The sequence below is a fragment of the Hippoglossus stenolepis genome, chromosome 10 (genome assembly GCF_022539355.2).
Source record: "Hippoglossus stenolepis isolate QCI-W04-F060 chromosome 10, HSTE1.2, whole genome shotgun sequence".
In the NCBI taxonomy this organism is placed as follows: domain Eukaryota; kingdom Metazoa; phylum Chordata; class Actinopteri; order Pleuronectiformes; family Pleuronectidae; genus Hippoglossus; species Hippoglossus stenolepis.
Window position 1 is genome coordinate 220,286 of NC_061492.1, and position 12,027 is coordinate 232,312.

Genomic DNA, 12,027 nt, shown 5'->3' on the forward strand with positions numbered 1-12,027 from the left:
GTGCATCCTCTTCCTCCTGCAGGTGTTCCTCACTTCCTCCAGGAACCTCAGGATGTGGCCACATTCCCTAATGAGCCCTTCAACCTCACCTGTGAGGCGGTCGGCCCCCCCGACCCAGTAGAGGTGCTGTGGTGGCTGGGGGGGGTCCAGGAGGGAGAGGCCAGATTGTCCCCCTCTGTCCTCCATGTCCAAGGTGAGACAATCTTCTGATTTAAAGTGTGTGTGTGGTGTTGACAAAAACATGACAGCTCACCATCCAGGTGCATTATGGGAAACATTATTGATTTTTATAGATTTCTGCCCGAATCTCCCTCTCATCCAGTTTCAGCTTTCAGGGACATGAACACACTCTCACACACGCACACTCTCTCACACTGTCTCACACACTGTCACACACACGCACACTCTCACACACGCACACTCTCTCACACTGTCTCACACACTGTCACACACACACACACTCTCACACGCACACACACACACTCTCTCTCCGCCTCACACTCACACTTCCACAACTCTCACCACGCCTGTCTCACACACTGTCACGCACACACACACACCTCACACGCACACTCTCTCACACTGTCTCACACACTGTCACGCACACACACACACTCTCACACACGCACACTCTCTCACACTGTCTCACACACTGTCACGCACACGCACACTCTCACACACGCACACTCTCTCCTTCCTCTCTCCACTGTCTCACACTGTCCACACACGCACATCTCTCACACTGTCTCCACACTGTCCACACACACACTCTCACGCACACACCAGCTACCCTCCTCTCACACTGTCACCGCACACCTCTCACACGCACACACACACTCTCACGCTCCACACTCTCTCACACTCTTCCACTGTCTCACTGTCCCCCCGTACCCACACACACACCCTCACACGCACACTCTCACACACGCACACTCTCTCACACTGTCTCACACACTGTCACACACACGCACACTCTCTCCACTGTCTCACACACTGTCACACACACACCTCACACCACACACACACACCTCTCAGCTCACACACGCACACCTCTCACACTGTCTCACACTGTCACACACACGCACTCTCTCACACCACACACACTCTCACGCTCACTCTCTCTGTCTCACACTGTCACACACACGCCACTCTCACACACACACGCTCCCACTCTCACACTGTCTCACACACTGTCACACACACGCACACTCTCACACGCACACACACACACTCTCACTCTCTCTCACACTCTCCAACTGTCTCACACGCACACACACCACACTCTCCACGCACACACACACCTCACGCCTCACACACTCTCCACACTGTCACACACACGCACTCTCTCACACACACACTCTCACGCTCTCACACGTCACACCACGCCTCTCTCCCTCTCCCTCTCTCACACTGTCTCACACTGTCACACACACGCACACTCTCTCACAACGCCTCACACACTCTCTCCACTGTCTCACACACTGTCACACACACGCACACTCTCTCACACACACGCTCTCACACACTCTCACACACTCTCACACACACGCACACTCTCTCACCACACACACACTCTCTCACACTCTCACTCTCTCTCACACTCTCACACACGCACACTCTCTCACACGTCTCACACACTGTCACACCCACACTCTCTCACACGCACACACCTCTCTCACACACACACTCTCACGCCTCACACACTCTCACACTGTCTCACACACTGTCACACACACGCACACTCTCACACGCACACACACACACTCTCTCACACTGTCACCACGCCACTCTCTCACACTGTCTCACACACTGTCACACACACGCACACTCTCTCACACGCACACACACACTCTCTCACACACACACACTCTCACGCTCTCACACACTCTCTCACACTGTCTCACACACTGTCACACACACGCACACTCTCTCACACGCACACACACACTCTCTCACACACACACACTCTCACGCTCTCACACACTCTCTCACTGTCTCACAACTGTCACACCACGCACACTCTCTCACACGCACACACACTCTCTCACACGCACACACTCTCACGCCCACACACTCTCTCCACGCACACACTCTCACGTCTCCCACTCTCCACACTGTCCGCACACTCTCACACACACACTCTCTCACGCTCTCCACACTGTCACACACTCTCACACACACACACACACTCTCACACGCACACACACACACTCTCACGCTCTCACACACTCTCACACACTGTCACGCACACTCTCTCACACGCACACACACACTCTCTCACACAGTACGCCACAACTCTCTCACGCTCTCACACACTGTCACACACACTGTCACACACACACACACTCTCACACACACCTCTCACGCTCTCACCACTCTCACATCACTCTCTCCACACACACTCTCTCACACGCACACACTCTCACGCTCTCACACTCTCACACACTGTCCCACACTCTCTCTCACGCTCCACCTGTCCACTGTCACACACACACACACTCTCCCACACACACACTCTCACGCTCTCAACTCTCCACACTGTCACGCACACTCTCTCTCAGCCTCCACACTGTCACACACACTGTCACACACACACACTCTCTCACACACACACCTCTCACGCCTCACACACTCTCACACTCTCTGCACCACTGTACCCCACTCTCCGCCACACACTCTTCACGCCTCACACTGTCCACACACTGTCCACACGCCCACACACACTCTCACGCTCTCACACACTCTCACACACTGTCACGCACACTCTCTCACACGCACACACACACACTCTCACTCACTGTCACACACCTGTCACACCACCTCCACACATTCACGCTCACCTCTACACACTGTCACCTCTCTCACACAACACTCTCACTCGCTGTTCAGCATAGGTTACCATGGTGATTTACCCTGATAACAATGGAACGACTTTCACAGGACTGAAAACTCTGAATTAAACCTGAAGTTAACCTGAAGACCACAAATCCTGCTTCGTAGTTCAGGGCCCTGAAGGAGAAACACGTAACAGGTGTTTTCTGATGTGACACTGGTGTTAATGTCAGTCAAACTCTGACCTTTGACCTGTGACCTCTGCAGGAATAAACAGCAGCTTCAAGTTTTACTGTGAAGCAAAGAACACCAGAGGAATCTCAGTGTCCAGGACCGGCACAGTTCACATTAAAGGTGAGTTCACACCAGCGAGTTCTCCCGAGAACACTGTTAGTCTCTGTTAGCATCTATTAGCCTCTTTTAGTGTCTGTTAGCTTCTGTTAACGCCACACAGATATAATTAAAAAGATTTGGGGCTGTAGCCTCGGACCTCCAGCCCGAACATCAGCTGTCGTTCAGACCTGTCAGTTTGCTCGCGCTCAGCTCTTATAGGACCATACCTCTTTGGGGGCGGGGTTTAGTGTTGCCTGCTGCTCCGGTCGAACTCCAGGTCCTGAGGATGGTGGACAACAACATCACGTTGTCATGGAAACCAGTATTCACAGGTCACTCTGAGCTGTCCACCTGCATCATCCAGGTAACACAGCCACACACACTCTCTGTGAGTGAGCTGATCCGAAAGTTATAAACTATAACCCTCCCCCTCAGCTGTTGAGGCGGTCCATTAGGAGGCGGGATCTCCCTCAGCAGAAGGTTCTGGTTCCTCCTCACCTCCTCGTCCTGTCCGGTGTGAGGAGTCACTCCAACTACAGTGTGAGGGTCTCCTGTGTGAACGAGGTGGGGGCGTCTCCTTTCTCCCCCTGGCTGCACTTCCAGACACCTGAGTCAGGTGAGACAGGTGATGTCACACCTAAACACGTCAAACTGTCCCTGAGTTTTTATTCACCTGAAAACAACCATGACCTCAGCTGAGGTTTGAGCGATGAGACGCAGTCAAGTTCACATGAGACCGTGAGCATTAATCAACCCTCATCTGCAACGTGTTGTCATCAGTGTAAAGTTAGTTAAACACTACAGGTGTGTGTGTGTGTGTGTGTGTGTGTGTGTGTGTGTGTGTGTGTGTGTGTGTGTGTGTGTGTGTGTGTGTGTGTGTGTGTGTGTGTGTGTGTGTGTGTGTGTGTGTGTGTGTGTGTTTAGTTTGTGAAGAAGTTCATGAAATCATTGCTCCTCAGAGGAATAGATGGATCAGCTGAGCTGTGACTCTCTGTCAGCTACAGAGCTGAAGAGGAACCTGGGGTTGTTCTTATTTTCTTCTATTAATAATGAATAATAGGAGCTTCTGGCTTTCTGGTAATTTATCAGACTTTCTTTCCAGGCCAGGTGAAAATCATATTGACTTCCTCTCCAGCTTCCGTGATGTTTTAAAACACGTGTTTGAGAATCAAACCATGGAGCTAATCTCCCTGGTTTACTTTCTTCTTTTTTAGCGGGGGCACAGCGGCAAGGGTTGTTTTTAATGAGGTCGCTGTGATCAACTGGTGAATTTCTTGTATGTTAAATCCCCATTGGTTGTTTCCTTGGTAACAGGTCTATCCTGGTTACCATGGAAACATCAGATATCACTAATCTGATATCAGCAGTAGCTTGATGACATCACTGTTACGTCACAGCTGGACATTTTCCTGTGATGTCACTTATCTTACGACTGTATGACCTGTGTGCAGTTCCCTCTGCAGCCCCAAGGAACCTGACCTTTGACCTGTCGGAGCAGCAGCTGAGTCTGAACTGGGCGATGCTTCAGGAGGACGAGCTGCAGGGGAACCTGCTTGCCTACAAGGTGCAGTGGATTCTGGGGGGAGAACATCAGGTGAGAGTCGTCTTCTGATTGGTTAAAGCTGAAAAATCACTGTTACCAACTTCTGTCAGTTAATGATGACCACTCAGCATTTACTTACCTGACGGCAAGCCCAGTGAGTGGACCTGGTCCTGGATCTAGACCTGGTCCTGGTGTCTCATGTCTTGCTGTGTGTTTTCAGGAGCCTCTGCTGTTTAAGGAGAACTGGGCTCAGCTCTCAGGCGGAGGTCGGTTCCTTAATGCCTCCTTCCAGGTGTCGGCCTGCACCTCAGTGGGTTGTGGACCCTGGAGTCACCCAGTCCTGGTGCTGCCGGCCTCAGGTACACTACACCGTTTTTTTGTGTGTATGTGTTTATATTTATTTATTACAGTTGCTCTGATGCCATCCTAATCTGCACGTACGCTTGACTTATCCACCCATCAGGAAGGAATTATTTTCTCATAATTAGAGATCTGCATCATGAACATTACAAAAATAAAGTAACAGCCACTGTGCCAGGATTTCAGTGACTCCGCCTCGATGATGTGACTGGTTGCAATGAGCGCTCACTCGCAGCGCTCATTGCAGGAATGCACAAGAGTCTCTTTGCAAAGTGCTGCAGCCGTGGGAATGAGCGGCCATGTTTCTGCTAAAAGGAAAACTAATTGTCCTCTGACCCATCTAATTGGATCCGCTATTAATCAGAAATGTCAGTTTTTACCAACCTACCCACCTGACTTGCGGATCAACTAAGAGTCCGTGGGTAAAACTGCATTTCATGCATCCCACACACGTATGTTTATTTATGATAAAACAGGAGAAATGTCATTGTTGACTTATTGATTCCCTGCTGGTCCCTCAGTGCAGTTCCAGGTCCAGCGGAGTCACATGTGGGTCGGCCTCTTGCTCTGTCTGTTTGTGGCCACCGTGGTGGGTCTGCTGCTCGCCATCCTCGCTCGCCGCCGGGGGAAGGAGACACAGTTTGGGTAGGACGCTCTGGAACAGATGTTAATTTACCTTTTTGTTTTAAAGATGTACGTCTTCAGTAGGAACCAATGGGCTCAGAGCCACAGAGGGGGGAAGGAGTTAACCTGTGTGTGTAAGTGTGTGGCCTGCTAACAAAAGGGAAAGTGTGTGTGTGTGTGTGTGTGTGTGTGTGTGTGTGTGTGTGTGTGTGTGTGTGTGTGTGTGTGTGTGTGTGTGTGTGTGTGTGTGTGTGTGTGTGTGTGTGTGTGTGTGTCGGCCCTCAGGTGGGCGTTGAAGCCTCCAGGTGCCGAGAGCTCTGTCTCCTTCACCGCCGCTCGCTCCTTCAGCAGAAACTGTGCTGTGCCCGAGTCGACACGTGAGTCGTTTCTAACCTTCAGTCTGTTTACACTCAACACAAACACCTTCACCAAACGGGTTTGTGTTCACCTGCTGCTCGTCAGCCAATCACATCATCTGCCTGAGTATAGAGGTGGAAACGTGAGTCTGTCTTCCACATGTCACAGCAGCTGTGATGTCACATGGCGTCAGTGTGAGACCTGTTGTTATATCTGTGTAAAAATTCAAGGTGAAGTTCACCTGAAACAACTTTCACTGAATCTACAGTCGTGTATGTGTGTCTCCCTCCAGTGGACAGTCTGGGAATAAACAATGACCTGAAGAATAAACTGCAGGATGTCCTGATTCCAGAGAGGCTGATCACACTGGGACACATGCTGGGGAAAGGTAACACAACATTCTGTACACAACAAACACAACAGTAGAAGTCAGATACTCACAGGTCCAAGTGTGTGTGTACCTGTGCAGGTGAGTTTGGCTCGGTGCGTGAGGCCTTCCTGAAGGCAGAGGACACGTCTGTCCAGAAAGTGGCTGTCAAAGTCCTCAAATGTGAGTGAGACCTCCGTCTTCTCTGGGTTTGTGATGACTTGTTGGGACGAAAAGTGTTTGAAGTGTGTGTGTGTGTGTGTGTGTGTGTGTGTGTGTGTGTGTGTGTGTGTGTGTGTGTGTGTGTGTGTGTGTGTGTGTGTGTGTGTGTGTGTGTGTGTGTGTGTGTGTGTGTGTGTGTGCGCGTGTGTGGTCCCCCAGCTGACATCACCTCGTCAGGTGACATCGAGCAGTGTCTGAAGGAGGCGGCCAACATGAAGGACTTCCATCACCCCAACGTCATCCAGCTCATTGGTAAGACACACACACAGGCATGTGAATCAGGGGTCAAAGGTCAGCAGCTTTGATTGATAGTCCTGTCTATTAGGAGTGAGTCTTCACCGGCGTCGAGGTCAGCGTCTACCCATCCCGATGGTGGTTCTTCCGTTTATGAAACATGGAGACCTGCACACCTTCCTGCTGCTGTCCAGACTGGGAGAGCAGCCGTTTGTAAGACCACACCCTCACCTTCAGACCACACCCCTACACACATACCACACCCTCACTTATAGACCACACCCTCACCTTCAGACCACACCCCTACACACATACCACACCCTCACTTATAGACCACACCCTCACCTTCAGACCACACCCTCACTTATAGACCACACCCTCACCTTTGGACCACACCCCTGCATGTATACCACACCCTCACGTATAGACCACACCCCCACCTGCAGACCACACCCCTTAAGACACATATTAAGGTGACTGCGTTAAAAGATGTGACTTATCTACCACTAGGAGGGGATCCAGATGTCTTGGCTTCAGATTGAGGAGAATGATTGGTTACATGTGTTGGATGTTTGTGGAGCTTTAATGATACAATCATGTCAAAATGATTGTATCATTTTTGAGTTTATACAAGTGATGTCTGTCCTGACCTCGTCCTCCTGCCCCCTCCATCAGGACCTGTCCCTGCAGACACTGGTGCAGTTCATGTTGGACATCTCTCGGGGGATGGAGTACCTGAGCAGCAGGAACATCATCCACAGAGACCTCGCCGCCAGAAACTGCATGTGAGTGTGTCCACCAATCAGCTTGCTGCAAATTCACTCAAACACTGCTTTGACCTATGCTATATAGGTTATATACAGCCAGAGGTTATATACAGCCAGAGGTTACGTACAGCTACAGGTTATATACAGCCAGAAAATAAATGATGTTATCAGGTTTCAGCTGTGCATTAAAGCGAGTTGGGGAGCGAGGCGGAGTTTACACTCACACAAACAGAGTGAGGCGCAGATGAGAGAGAAGAACTTATCTTGAATGAAGAGGTAAATGTTGAACAGTGGCAACAATAAGTGTGAATACAGGGTTACCATGACGATCAGCTCCGCTGCTTCAGGATCAGAGCAGAAGCAGCAGTTGGTTTGTATCGTGTCTGAGTGTCGTCCTCCACATTCACTGACCTGAGCTCACTTTAACTGATGTTTACTTTGTGTTTGTTTGAGACATGTATTTAAACACATTATGATCTAAAACATAACCCTCCTGTTTACAGCTGGTTACATTAACCCTGTTTTAATATTTATTTAAGACCATCTTTTGTTAAGTCCATTTTATTTATTGTCTGGGTTGTGTGGTTTATTTTATTTGTTTTATTTGAGAAAATTATAGTAATTCTAATTCAAATGTCAGACTGAATATTCTTAAGAATTCAAAGTTCATTGCTCTTTGGAAGGGTGGACGTGCAGGATTATGCTCTAATATTATCATTATTTCAATGCTATGAAATTGTTTCAAAATGATGACAATATTATTTATCAGAATAATTAGAATCGAATCGATTTGGGAAATCAGCTGTGATACTAAGCCCTAGTTTAGAAATTACCATTGTATATGTAAACTGTCAAGAAAAAGTATAATGTGTGTGTGTGTGTGTGTGTGTGTGTGTGTGTGTGTGTGTGTGTGTGTGTGTGTGTGTGTGTGTGTGTGTGTGTGTGTGTGTGTGTGTGTGTGTGTGTGTGTGTGTGTGTGTGTGTGTGTGTGTGTGTGTGTGTGTGTGTGTCAGGCTGGATGAGAACTTGATGGTGTGTGTCGCAGACTTCGGTCTCTCAAAGAAAATCTACAGTGGAGATTATTACAGACAAGGCTCCGTCTCCAAACTGCCGGTGAAGTGGATCGCTCTGGAAAGTCTGGCTGACAACCTGTACACCACACAGAGCGACGTGGTGTGTACACACACACACACACACACACGTATGTACACACACGTACGTACACACACACACGGTAAAAATTGTAACATTACTCATTTTAATGAAATAGTTATGTGTATAACCCCTGTATGATGATACTGGTGTGATGTAGTTTATCAGCGTTACGCACCATCTGTGTGTGTTTCAGTGGGCGTTCGGCGTAACGATGTGGGAGATCATGACTCGTGGTCAGACACCTTACCCCGGGGTGGAGAACTCTGAGATCTACGAGTTTCTGATCAAAGGTGAACGACTGAAGAAACCTCCAGACTGTAGGAACGACATGTGAGTGTGACATCATCACTTCATCATCTGTTCGGGTTAGGGTTAGCGTTAGCGTCTCGACTAAGTGTGTCTTTTCTTCTTCGTTGGTGAGTTATGACATCATGCACAGCTGCTGGAGTCCGGTTCCTAAGTGTCGTCCCAGTTTCCAACATCTGGTCGGCCAGTTGGAGGTGCTGTGGCGCAGCTTGTCCCCTGCCCCCCCACAGAAGGAGCCTCTACTCTACGTTAACCTGGAGGGGGAGGAGGGGGAGCCAGGCAGGGAGAGAGGGGGAGGAGAGAGGGAGGCAGCAGCGTCCAGCTGGAGCGTCCCCTGGCAGCAGCGGGCGGGGGACGAGGAGAAACACTGGCTGATGGTGGCATCTGGGGCCGAGCTCGCCATCGGAGGAGACTACAGGTACATCATCGGGCCCCACGGGGGCCCTGAGGAGGAGGATGCTGAGGGAGGAGGGGAGAGGAGGAGGGAGTCGATGGACACGTTACAGGAGGAGGTGAGGGACGAAGATGACGATGATGTGGTCATTAATGTCTGACTGACCAATCACAGCTCTCCTCCTCCTCTCACCTGATTGGATCTGTGCCTGAGCTCATCAGTCAGCTGATCAGAGAGGGACACTCACTTAGTGGCTCTGAGCAGCAGCAGGCGGGTGGAGAAACTTAATTTGGACTCACACACGTAGGACACTAATTAAAATAGATCTAAACCAGTTCCCACAAAGATAGAAGTTCTTGTGAGGAAGAGAAATTTCATTTTTTCATTTTAACCATGAAAAGTCGTGTTTTTTTGTTTTAGTCGTGTCCTTGAAGTGGTCACGCTGCCTGTACGTGTTTTATTTAAATGAACCTTGTGATGAGGATTGATAAACGTGATCATGTGACCACAGAAACTACAGCAGCACATTCTGTCCACAGACTTTTGGCCACATGTTCTAATACAAACATGTTTGACTCGTCCGCATGAAACGACCTCGACACGTGACGTCACTGTGGGACCGAACCGGATTCAACTGAACCGGACTCAACTCACTGTTTTTATCAAATTTAAATGACTGGCTGGGACCAACGGACTGGATTCATCTGGACTGGACTGATCTGGAGTGGTTTTCTTTAACATATCACTGAATAATGTGTAAACGTGTTTCACTCTTTGAAATGAAGTTAACTACCTGCTGTTTGAATTTAACTGCTCGGCATGACGGGATATGAAGGTACGGCGTGTTGTGTCACATGTTGTCATGTCCTCACCTCTGTCCACCAGATTGTAGATAATAAAGTTCTTTGTGTCATGTCGACTCTAGTTGCTTATTGTTTCCAACAGAGTGACTCCACTGCAGAGGAGTCTTCCTGAACACACACTCACACAAACACACTGGATGTTCATCAGTCAGTATCTAATTCACATTTAGAACTGGGCGTCTGCTCACATGGTAACACGTAGATTTACACGACAACAAACACGACAACAAACATGAGAGCAAACGTGAACAAACCAGAAAAGACATTAGAACAAGTGTGAGAAGTCGGACACGTTCTCAGTGAGACGATAATGACGATGTAATATCCGTTTATTTCTTCGTTTAATTTTTTTATGTTAGATTTAAGAAAACTGTCAACAAATGAAAATAAATCGAAATTTCTCATTTGTTTTTATTTTAGGAACATGTGAATTTTTACATACATATAATTTGTTAATAAAAAATCAATTTATAAGATCTCTCTCTCTCCTCCTCCCTCTCTCTGTACCTCTCCCCCACTCCTCCCTCTCTACCTCTCTCTCCCCTCCCTCTCTACCTCTCTCTCCCCCACTCCTCCCTCTCTACCTCTCTCTCCTCCCTCCCTCTTTCTCTCTCTGTACCTCTGTACCTCTCCCCCACTCCTCCCTCTCTACCTCCCTCTCTCTGTACCTCTCCCCCACTCCTCCCTCTCTACCTCTCTCTCCCCTCCCCTCCCTCTCTCTGTACCTCTCCCCCCACTCCTCCCTCTCTACCTCTCTCCCCCACTCCTCCCTCTCTCTCCCCTCCCTCTGTACCTCTCTCTCTGTACCTCCCCCCCACTCCTCCCTCTCTACCTCTCTCTCCCCCACTCCTCCTCTGTACCCTCTCTCTCCTCCTCCCTCTCTGTACCTCTCCCCCACTCCTCCCTCTCTACCTCTCTCTCTCCCTCCCTCTGTACCTCTCCCTCTCCCTCCTCCCTCTCTGTACCTCTCCCCCACTCCTCCCTCTCTACCTCTCTCTCCCTCCCTCTGTACCTCTCTCTCTGTACCTCTCCCCCACTCCTCCCTCTGTACCTCTCTCTCCCCCTCCCCTCCCTCTGTACCTCTCCCCCCCTCCTCCCTCTGTACCTCTCTCTCCCCCTCCCCTCCCTCCTCTCTCTGTACCTCTCCCCCACTCCTCCCTCTCTACCTCTCTCTCCCCCTCCCTCCCTCTGTACCTCTCCCCCACTCCTCCCTCTGTACCTCTCTCTCCCCCTCCCTCCCCTCCCTCTCTCTGTACCTCTCCCCCACTCCTCCCTCTCTACCTCTCTCTCCCCTCCTCTGTACCTCTCTCTCTCTGTACCTCTCCCCCACTCCTCCCTCTCTACCTCTCTCTCCCCCTCCTCCCTCTCTCTCCCTCTCTCTCTGTACCTCTCCCCCCCTCCTCCCTCTCTACCTCTCTCTCCCTCCCTCTGTACCTCTCTCTCTCTGTACCTCTCCCCACTCCTCCCTCCCTCTCTCTCTCTCTGTACCTCTCTCTCTCTGTACCTCTCCCCCACTCCTCCCTCCTCCTCTCTCTCTCTCCTCTCCCCCCACTCCTCCCTCTCTACCTCTCTCTCCTCCTCTGTACCTCTCTCTCTCCCCCTCCCCTCCCTCTCTCTGTACCTCTCTCTCTCTGTACCTCTCCCCCACTCCTCCCTCTCTACCTCTCTCT

The 12,027-nt window shown here is 50.1% G+C and overlaps 1 protein-coding gene across 3 annotated transcripts in view; it reads left to right on the forward strand.

Annotated features, from left to right (window-relative positions):
- Nucleotides 1-10,411, forward strand: part of tyro3 (TYRO3 protein tyrosine kinase) — a 14,679-nt gene extending 4,268 nt beyond the window's left edge. For 2 of the 3 annotated variants that reach the window (XM_035168756.2, XM_047341761.1), the window contains exons 4-19: nt 23-193; nt 3,100-3,186; nt 3,414-3,529; nt 3,601-3,781; nt 4,617-4,759; nt 4,929-5,067; nt 5,590-5,713; nt 5,978-6,069; nt 6,342-6,437; nt 6,519-6,599; nt 6,798-6,890; nt 6,964-7,085; nt 7,548-7,657; nt 8,653-8,812; nt 8,988-9,124; nt 9,216-10,411. In XM_035168756.2, coding sequence (XP_035024647.1) covers nt 23-193; nt 3,100-3,186; nt 3,414-3,529; nt 3,601-3,781; nt 4,617-4,759; nt 4,929-5,067; nt 5,590-5,713; nt 5,978-6,069; nt 6,342-6,437; nt 6,519-6,599; nt 6,798-6,890; nt 6,964-7,085; nt 7,548-7,657; nt 8,653-8,812; nt 8,988-9,124; nt 9,216-9,654 — 2,291 coding nt within the window. In that variant the 3' untranslated portion in view covers nt 9,655-10,411. Of the gene's footprint in view, nt 1-22; nt 194-3,099; nt 3,187-3,413; nt 3,530-3,600; nt 3,782-4,616; nt 4,760-4,928; nt 5,068-5,589; nt 5,714-5,977; nt 6,070-6,341; nt 6,438-6,518; nt 6,600-6,797; nt 6,891-6,963; nt 7,086-7,547; nt 7,658-8,652; nt 8,841-8,987; nt 9,125-9,215 lie in introns of all 3 variants that reach the window. The other variant, XR_007033017.1, reaches the window with a different exon arrangement.
- The last annotated feature ends 1,616 nt before the right edge of the window (nt 10,412-12,027 follow it).